Raw genomic sequence first — 9,906 nt, 5'->3', positions numbered from 1 at the left:
GGAAAAGAAAGGTGGAATATAAATGAAAGTACGTGGTATATAAATTGACTCGAGGGTATTTTGGTTATTTTATAACTTCCCTGGATGCACTTTCAAATCAAGGGGTTGCAGAATGAAACACCCTATTTTAAAGTTTCCAATAGTACAGCTGGTAGCCCAATTTAATTTTACTATAGTTTCAAGGTAAATTCTTCCTACACTCAATCTTTTTGAACCTACACCAACACAGTTTTAAGTTTCCAAAAATGTTCTTTATTCTGAAAATAAAAATCCAGAATCGAAAATAATACATTCCAAAAAATATAGATCCAAAAGAGATTACTGTGTTTCGGAAATAAAAATCTGAAAACAAAAATCAAAATCTAATTACAAATAAAAAAATTCAAAATTAAAAACAATACATTCTAAAAGAAAAAATTATTGTGTTCCGAAAATAAAAATCCAGAAAAAAAAATCAAAAGCACATTTCGGATAAAAAAATACACAATACAAAAAAATTATTATGAAAAAAAAATTCAAAAACATATTCCAGGCGTGTGGAATGTATTTTTATATGTACGAGTTGCTGAAAGAAACAGCCGAAAGGTCGTTGTGTCTGGACCTGAATGGAAGGATGCGGGCTTAAACAGGATGGACAATAGGAAGTGAGCTTTCCATTTTTATTACTTATTTCATTATTAACTTTTTATTTGTACTTTTATATTTTTATTTTTTGGATATTTTCATATTTTAATTTTTGTATTTTTATCTCTATTGCATGAGATTCTCTTCTTACTTGAATGCCTCTATTGTGAAACTCGTGGAAACTATCGATTTTAAGAATAATCTGTTTCACTTTACTTTGAAAGTTGGAGTTAGAAGTCAAACTAACCTATTAAAATTGTAGACAGTTCCATTATTTTTAGTTGAATTTAGATGATGGGGTCGTGGACAATTTCTAAATATATTTTTTTTTAAAAGTACACGAAATTTTTATAAATTTGCTATAAAAATATATTAATATATCATTAAAAAGCAATAACATCAAGTTAATAATATTAGTTAAAATATATTTGTGAAATAAAAAATATAACATTCTACAATATTTATTTAATATGTAACCGAATTTAATTTGATTTTCATGTAATTTAAAAAATATATAAATCTGATACTTGAATTGGTAAAAACCAGGAATCATCAATGTGGTTCATATTAGATACGGTTGTGTAAAAAATCTAATTAATTTAATTCACTGAATTTATCCAAGTGTTATATAAAGAACAATTTCATAATGAGTGAAATTTGGCGACGCCACGCCCACAGAAGCGAAACCAAAACAGCTGCTGCAGTGCAGCATCCAAGCACCAGCAGCATAGTATGTTTCCTCGTATCTTAATTCAACGGCGTTGTTTTGTTTTTCCCGGGAAGTTTGATTTCAAAGGGTTAAACCATGCAACAGAGCACCCTGATACAGAGATTTGATCACTCAAATCCACGTGCTAAGTACACATAAATAACGTGTTTGTGCTCAGCTTTTATACAACTTGAATATGGCATTTTCGGTGGCCCAGTTACCTCGTTGGTCGGTTTTTCTTCTTTTGCTTCTTGTCTTTTGTAGCTCAGGAGCAAAGGTTGTCACCATTGATGTGCGCGCAGCCAAGGATCTTATCGAGACCGGTTCCATTTATCTTGATGTTAGGTAACACATGTAATACGTAGTATGTTTTAAAGAGTTTTATTGTTTTCCTTTTTGTAATTGTTTTTTTCAGTGTTTGATAATGTATGTTTCTTTCTTTAAAAAAATGTTAAATCTTTTGGTAAACAATATATAGGACGGTGGAAGAATTCTTGAAAGGGCATGTGGATGCAGTTAATATCGTTAACATTCCATACATGTTGAATACATCTAAGGGTAAGAAACTTTTTAACCCCTAATAATAACTAAGATCAGTTTGGGATGCGTATGTATGTATCTTTATTTATCAGTCAGTTAGGTTACAGTTTTTCTACGATTAACAACTTTGTGATTTTGAAGGGAGGGCAGGCAAGGTAATGAATCCAGATTTTCTGAAAGAGGTTTCCTTGGCTTGTAACAAAGAAGATCATCTCATTGTGGTAACTATCCTTTTTTCTTGCTCCTTTTTATTCATTTTAATTTGCATTCAAAACACAATCTTCAAATTCAACTGGTTAATGCTAGTTAAAGCCAACATCTGTTTATATTTTGTATGAATCTGCATTTCAGGGTTGTCAAACTGGGGGGAGATCTTTGTATGCAACTGCTGCTCTTCTGTCTGATGTAAGTTGGTTCATGTCAACATCAGTATACTTATTCATCTCAATTTAGTTTTGAATAAAATATATAGTTGTGGCTGTAAAAATCTGAACATCACTTTAGCTATATTTTTCCTTTATTTACTTCATTAATGGCTGATGATACTAACTTGTATTGGTTTGATTTGAATTTCAGGGTTTTAAGAATGTGAAGGACATGGGAGGTGGTTATGCGGAATGGAGTCAAAACAAGTTTGCAGTGAAGATACCATTAGCCAAAGAGGAGCTATAATATGCAATAGATAGGAGCTTAATTCTTTCTTCTAAATGTACAACTTCATAAAGTTCATTAGTCTTTTTCTTGTGTGTATATAAGATGGACCTATGATCTGATATTGTCTTGGTATTTTACTTGAAAAAAACTAAATTGGTTTCATATCAAGGTCGTTGAACCGATTTATTTGGTGTCTACAAATGTTGTCCTTTGTTTTAACTTTGACTTGCTAGATTTTTTCAGTTTTCTTGATAACAGATTTTTTTCTTGAATACAATGTTATATATCGGTTCAGAACTAATGCAAAATAAGGGCAGATACGTGTATCTGTTTTCCTTCCCAGAACAAGTGTGAAGTATCATTACCTCAATTTACTAGTAAACAAACTCTACTAATATTATAACGTTTCTAGCAAGAAAAAAGATCCATGAAGTTCGAGTAATTTGGTAAAATAATTTGGCACTATTTGGAGTTGGAATGACATGATCGACATAGTTGAGGAGATCAATAATTCAATATTAAAATTCACACCAACCGGTACTACGTGATGGAAAGCAAGGGCAAGATTTAGTGACATCGGGTCAATGGACCTAATTGTTCCTCAATGAATATGAAAATAATAAATACGTTGTTCAGCTTTAAACGCACGTAGATATGTATGATTTGATGATGCATTATTGGTGAACAAGTGATAAGTGACCATAACGTTGTGTTTTTGTTCAACTGTAGTCTTGCGACAGATCCCACTTGAAGTAACTGGTTAACCGAACCTGACATGGTTAGGAGATCAGTTAATGGGACCACTATTCTCAACCAGTTCGTGGCAGCACATGCATGTGCATATTAATTTTCTGAGGACATAGTCTCAACATTTTGCCTCAAAAAAGCCACCACCAACTCTATCTCCGTATTAATGGCCCAAACTATGTAATGCGTTGAAGAGACAATACACACTGTAGGGCTGTTTGTTCTTTTCTGATGGTTTTTTCTTTTCATTATAAGCCCCATTGAAGGACATAATTTTCATGACAGTGCGTGTTGTTTTTAGGACGAATACCAGACATGGGGAAAGAAAATGGCGAAGGAAGATCCTTAGCTGAAACCCCCACCTATGCAGTGGCAACTGTGATCGCTGTCCTTGTTTCTCTTAGTTTCTTGTTTCAGGGCACGTTAAAAAAGCTGGTAAAGGTACGTACGTTTATGATTGGTTTTCTCTTCTTCCAATATCTCACATTTATAGGTTCCTTATATATTGAATAATGTCACAGTGGTTGGACAGAACCAAGAGAAAATCTCTGCTTTCTGCTCTGGAAAAGATCAAAGAAGGTAAGGATTTGCAACCCCAAACGGTTTCATTAGTGTTTTTCTTCTGTTATATATAGTAGTGGAACTTACTATTATAAGTTTTTTGAATGATTTTTAAGCAGAATTGATGCTTTTTGGGCTTCTATCATTGTTGATGGGTCATTGGATTATTTTTGTGGCAAAGATTTGCGTTAAGTCTTCGGTATTAAGCAGCAGATTTTTTCCGTGCGCATTGGAAAAGAATTCTGTGAAAGATGTTGTCTGGTTGAGTTCAGAATATTCAAATAGAACAGTTGTTAAAGGGCAAGTGAATAATGGTTTGAGAAATTATTGCCCTGAGGTAGTTGTCCTATCCCTTCCAGTGACGTTTCAATTGTAAATTTGCTAAGCTTATACCACTTTCACTGAAAACTAATCGATTTCTTTGCAGGGTCGCGAATCATTGGCCTCTTATGAAAGTCTTGAGCAGCTTCATCGCTTTGTGTTTGTTCTTGGGATAACCCATGTTACCTATAGCTTTCTTGCTGTTGCCCTGGCCTTGATCAAGGTTAAAATAGTCATGAACAAACCTTCTTCCTATTCTAATTTTGTTGGCTAAGCACTGATTATCTTATTTTAGAGTATATTCAGATATATAGCTGGAGAACATGGGAAAACGAAGCAAAGACTATTGCTGTACAAAGCATTCAAGGTTCTGACTTCTAAGCATCTGATAATTGCAAATTTGCAATGAGACGAGAATTATTTTGCAACACATAAGCTTGATATACTTACCATAATAATCCCTTTTGATCAAATTGTCTTAGTTTAGATACTTCACAAAGTACATCAAGCATAAGATTGAGGCGGCTTAATACATTCATCTTTCACCATACATCCCATCCTTGGAGTCATCACAAAATTCTTGTTTGGCTGGTACTCTATACAGTCATTTTGTTCTGTCTTATTACTCTCATTAGGCAATAAGATATTTTGAAAATGTAAGAAGTTTTGCATCTGCAAGAAATTTTGAATCTACTCGTGCTTTAATACTACATTTTGTTCTTATTTCATTGTTTGAACTAAAAGTTGATGGAATGGATCGATTTCATTAATTATATCTTAATTCCAAAAGGAAAAAATCGGTCCAACTATACTTCTGTTTTAGGTCAAACTATAGTTTGTCAACTATAGTACCTGCTCAATTAAAATTTCTTTCTGCCGAACATGTTCAGTAATGATTGTTTCCAATAAGAGAAGTGTGTCAATGTGCTGCTTGTTTGCTAGTTGCCATAATTTGTCTCCTGCATTACTTTTCAGAAGCAGCATGCCAGCAAAATGAAATGTGTTTTTTCTTCTTGTATAGGTTTTTGACACTTTCAGTAGCAATTTCCTTGGCTTCTTAGAATACTGATGAACCTGTATTGCAGCTATGCTTCAGCCGCCAATTTTGGAGTTCCATTCATCGAGCTGATTACATGGCATTGCGCTTAGGCTTCATTACTGTGAGTAAATTTTTTGTTACAGCATAACAGTATCTTCGATCAAATAAAAAAGTTTAGATAAGCCATAAGTCCATAGTTTTGAATTCAATGAATAACAACACCAAGTTGATGGAGAAAATTAATTGCGATATTGATTTTTTTTTTCCTTTAGTACGTGTTATAGGTTGCTTTACAATCACATAAAACAAAGAAAGGAAAGTTAATTAGTCATGCATGACTCATGAGTGAACCGGTATTACCTTTTTTCCCCTTTTTTTTTTCTCATTGTGCAAAAAAAAAAGGTGGGAAATGAATAACTGAAGATGACATTTTAAGTTTACTAGCTAATATTTTCTTCCTTTTCTTCTTTCTTATGGTGTTCTATAGAACCATGATCTTCCCACAACATACGATTTCCACAACTATATGCTTCGAAGCATGGATGAAGAATTTCGTGACATAGTTGGTGTTAGGTACTGCTTCTTTATTCAGATGAATTTAGTGGCTTATTTTTTTTTTATCTTATTAAATTTTCTACTGTCATACTAATTAGATTTTTAGGAGGAATAGCTTAATATAGGATTTTTTTTCTATGATTAGCTATATTTTGTAAAAAATTTCTTTGTGTTCTATGTTGTTCTGGTTCGTGAAACAAATTTGACAATTTCTGGACTTGTTTTGCAGTGTACTTCTCTGGGTATATGCAATCTGCTGTATTTTCCTAAATTTTCACGGTAAGCTTTAGCTTAAAAGTATGTTGCTCAGATAACTTGGTGAATTCAGCTAACGGATACTCAAAATGTCTGAAACAGTACCAATTCGATAAATCATATTGTATAGACGATAGAACTTTAGTTGATGGCGTGAACAACCCTTCTGAGCGAAAATGTAAGAGTAGATGTTCTTTTATTGTGAGAAAGAGTGACATGCAGAAATCATAAGCAACATAATTTTTTTTTGTCTATTTGGGTAAACATTTTTCTTCCTTGAATTAGGACAAAAAACTCAGTAAGAGAGAGCTATCACCAGAAATCATATCGTTAATAACTACTACTCTATAAAGATGTTCGTGCAATTACATGATAATTTGGTGATAACTGATAACATTTGCCATATTGCAGGGTCTTGTGACGATGAAAAGTATTACTTTATTTTAGACTGTTAAGCATGTTTATGGTCTTGCTTAACATTGGCATAGTCTTATGTTTTTGAAATATTATGCTAGTTTTTTGGTGACCTAGTTCGAAACTAAACTTCATAATCTTCATTCAGGTAGCAACTTTTACTTTTGGCTTTCCTTCGTTCCAGCAGTTGTAAGTCCTGAAATTGTTTGCTAAGGCTTTTCCTCTTACCATATACTAGTAGTTAGATTTCACTAATTATTTTTGTTTTATTGTCTTGCATTCTAGTTGATCCTCATTATTGGTACTAAATTGCATCGAGTGGTAGTAAAGTTGGCTGTTGAAATAATAAATCGTTGCCCAGATATGAAACCTAACCAATTTAACTTAAGAGATGAGCTCTTTTGGTTTGGAAAGCCCAGGTTCCTATTACGGTTAATTCAATTGATTTCCTTCTTGGTAAGTATTATTGTTCTTCCATTTAGCTTTTTCATTGCTGATACACTTAATTTCCTTATTCCTGTTGTTATCTTTCAGAATGCATTTGAAATGGCTACATTCCTATGGTCTCTGGTGAGAAACTAACATTGTTTTCATATTGCAATACATAGTTATGGCCTCTATGTAGTAGATAGTGTACCATAAGTATGTTAGTTCTCCAACACCTTTCCATGCTGCCACATCTCGGTTTGTAGCTTTATGGACTAACCATATTGCCATAGTTTTTTCTTTGGTTTGGCAAAAATGGTATACTTGCATAATCTTTAATTCTTGCCTTTATTTTGGGTTCAGTGGGAAATTAAAGATCCTTCTTGCTTCATGAACAACCGAACCTTTATTGTGATTCGCTTGTCATTCGGGTATGCTTTGCTTTTTATCATTGTTCTTACTCTTTTCACAGATTAAATTGAAACACAAATTCACCAAAATTAGTATGCACTTTTGCTCTTTGGTTGCCACAGGGTCATCTCCCAAGTCTGGTGCAGCTTTATAACGTTCCCTCTCTACGTTATCATCACACAGGTCAAGTTCTTGCTCTTTTTGTTGGAGTTAAAAAAAATCGTTTTGTAGCCTGCACTGCTGAACCTTACATTTAATCATGCTGAGAAATGCTATCAAAACACTCTTGGGGTAGTGTATTAATACTCTTTTCAATAAATACTTTGTTACGTGAATGCAGATGGGCTCAAGGTTCAAAAAGACCGTGGTCTCTGAAAATGTGAGAAAATCACTCTCTAAATGGCAGAGAAGAGTGAAGGGGAGACAAAGCTATTCTTCTGCACTCCTTACTGCAACATCACCAACATCAATTAGTTCTTTTATCTATGGAAACGATCGTGCCTCAATCAGTGAGGAAGGAAGCTCCTCAGGGACTAAAGATATTTGTCTCTCTTATCTTGATCATGAGTCAAGGACTCAAGCAAATGCATCATTTCCAAGTTATGAAAATGATCATAATGATCAGGATTCTCATGATATAATCCATCATTCATCTCCCCCTCCACTGTCTTGAGATTGCTTTCCTTTTGCTGTGGAAAGTGTGATCAATTAAATTGAAATACTTTATATCATCCTTTCATGTTTTATTTTAGTGCACCACAAACCTACCATATCTACCTCACATTCTTTAATTCTTTCCCTTATTAAAGCATAACAAAATGACACAGAGTCATGACATGACAAGAAACTTTAAAGTACAAAAACAGCCATGCAACAATAATTGTAATCAAGAAGAAGAGGGTAATTTAAAATTTGTAACATTAAACAAGGTTACATATTGTAAATAAGAGAGATTAAAATTTTGCAAAAACTAAATATTGATAGCCCGGTTGTGAAATTTTAAATGCCTTTTTCAAGTGTGTTTTCTTAATTTGGAGAAATAATCACTCGTTTTTATTAGTTTTTGAGACCTACTACAAGAAAAATCAATTTTAGCTTCCAACAAAGAGTGAAGTCTACTCAAGTTGGCCACAAAAATAAATGTCAAACATTGTGTTCACAATGGAGACATTTAACTCACACTAAAAATTATTAAAATAATAATAAGTTAGCGTTAGCGTCTAGAATGAGGACAAAAAGTAGATATAATGAAAAAGTGACAAAATAATTTGTGTCTAGAATGTGGATACAAAGTGGATGCAAGTTAAAAATTATTAAAATAATAATAAGTTAGCGTTTAGAATGTGGACACAAAGTAGATGCAATCAAAAAATAAGTTGCATGATGATACTATGTCGAGAATGTGGACACAAAGTGGATACAAGTTAATATTTTATTAAATGTAGCGAAGGTCTAGGCGACACTAATATTTGTTTCTCAGGTAGTGTCTCCAATGACGACAATTTACTCTCATTTGTTATCTCATGTAGTGTTCTCAATGGCGACGCTAAGTTTAATTATTGTTGAAGATCCCACATCGACTAGATATTAGGACATTTTATAGTATATAAGTGGGTGTAAACTTCACCTTATAAGCTAATTTTATAAGGTTGAGTTAGGCTTAAAGTTCACTTCTTAATATGGTATCAGAGTCATTTTAAGCCTATCCTAACGATTGTTTGTTGGGCTTATCAGGCCACATGCTATTGGTTTGTTATCGAACCAGCCATAATATATAGTCTCACATCGACAATATATAAGTAGGTGAAAAGACTTAAAGTCCACTTCTTAATAATTATTTAATTTTATAGCCATTTTAGTGTCCCCTAAACCTACGTTATAGTTAAATAATGTATTTTTTCTTTATGTAGGCTTAGCCAACATTACCTTGTAAATTTGTGTCCCATTGGAGGTCGTCTCTAATGCATAGCCACCAAAATATTAGTTTCCATTTCTATTGGGACGCTAAGTCCACACTAGTCCCATATAGAGTCTCTTTTTTACTCTTTGTGTCTCTCTTTTGGGGACTCTACTATCATTATTTCTTGTAACGTTAGAACAATAAAATATTATTTCTTCAAAACCTACTTCAGTTAAGAATCATTACATGAAAATCGATAGAGGGAGTTTAAATAAAAAATTATTCTAAAATAATTTTCAGATCAATCATATTTTGAAGATGAAATGCAAAATAATGTTTTCTTGCTTTAGTGAATAGCATATTTGTTTCTTTATTTGTTGAACCAAATTTCATTATAATCCCATAAATAAAATACACAATTATTATTTGAAATGATAAATCAATATACATATGTGGCATCCCACTAGTTTAGTCTAACTTAAGGCATTATTATTTAATTACCTTTTAAGTTGTACTTCAATAACAAAATTTAAAAGGATCTTAAACATCACTACAAGAAAATCATGAAATAGAAACCAAATTTTAAAGACCAAAATAATTAGTTGCAATAGTAACTAAATTAGAGACTATTTTAGAAACTAAAAAAAAATAATTTCTAAATTAGTTTTTATTATTGTTAAATAGTTTCTAAATTGGTATCTAATTAGCAACCAATGTTTTTGCTAACAAAATTTAGAAACTAAATAATTG

General features: G+C 32.6%; 2 protein-coding genes across 11 annotated transcripts; both read left to right on the top strand.

The window, feature by feature from the left end:
* Nucleotides 1-1,283: 1,283 nt before the first annotated feature.
* Nucleotides 1,284-2,728, top strand: LOC137810955 (rhodanese-like domain-containing protein 17). 2 transcript variants are annotated; one of them, XM_068612473.2, is made up of 5 exons: nucleotides 1,284-1,678; nucleotides 1,812-1,891; nucleotides 2,024-2,094; nucleotides 2,225-2,278; nucleotides 2,450-2,728. In XM_068612473.2, exons 1-5 carry the CDS (start codon nucleotides 1,530-1,532, stop codon nucleotides 2,543-2,545), a joined length of 450 nt encoding a protein of 149 aa, XP_068468574.1. In that variant the 5' UTR covers nucleotides 1,284-1,529; the 3' UTR covers nucleotides 2,546-2,728. The 2 variants fall into 2 exon arrangements, with proteins under 2 accessions (XP_068468574.1, XP_068468573.1); XM_068612472.2 differs by having other exon boundaries at nucleotides 1,404-1,678; nucleotides 2,015-2,094.
* Nucleotides 2,729-3,402: 674 nt separating this feature from the next.
* On the top strand, nucleotides 3,403-8,047 carry LOC137810953 (MLO-like protein 4). Of its 9 annotated transcripts, none has more exons than XM_068612469.2 (15): nucleotides 3,403-3,482; nucleotides 3,576-3,715; nucleotides 3,796-3,853; nucleotides 3,955-4,172; nucleotides 4,263-4,379; nucleotides 4,463-4,523; nucleotides 4,644-4,747; nucleotides 5,242-5,316; nucleotides 5,683-5,768; nucleotides 5,980-6,029; nucleotides 6,568-6,608; nucleotides 6,705-6,989; nucleotides 7,209-7,276; nucleotides 7,379-7,439; nucleotides 7,597-8,047. In XM_068612469.2, the coding sequence occupies exons 2-15, from the start codon at nucleotides 3,590-3,592 to the stop codon at nucleotides 7,927-7,929; spliced, it is 1,683 nt and encodes a 560-aa protein (XP_068468570.1). In that variant the 5' UTR covers nucleotides 3,403-3,482; nucleotides 3,576-3,589; the 3' UTR covers nucleotides 7,930-8,047. The 9 variants fall into 9 exon arrangements, with proteins under 9 accessions (XP_068468570.1, XP_068468571.1, XP_068468572.1 ...); XM_068612470.2 differs by lacking the exon at nucleotides 3,403-3,482 and having other exon boundaries at nucleotides 3,485-3,715; nucleotides 6,705-6,875; nucleotides 6,954-6,989; XM_068612471.2 differs by lacking the exons at nucleotides 3,403-3,482; nucleotides 4,644-4,747 and having other exon boundaries at nucleotides 3,485-3,715; nucleotides 4,452-4,523.
* Nucleotides 8,048-9,906: the final 1,859 nt, after the last annotated feature.

This window comes from Phaseolus vulgaris, chromosome 2 (genome assembly GCF_051622355.1).
Source record: "Phaseolus vulgaris cultivar YP4 chromosome 2, ASM5162235v1, whole genome shotgun sequence".
Lineage (NCBI taxonomy): Eukaryota > Viridiplantae > Streptophyta > Magnoliopsida > Fabales > Fabaceae > Phaseolus > Phaseolus vulgaris.
This window is presented reverse-complemented; position numbering and strand designations above follow the sequence as displayed.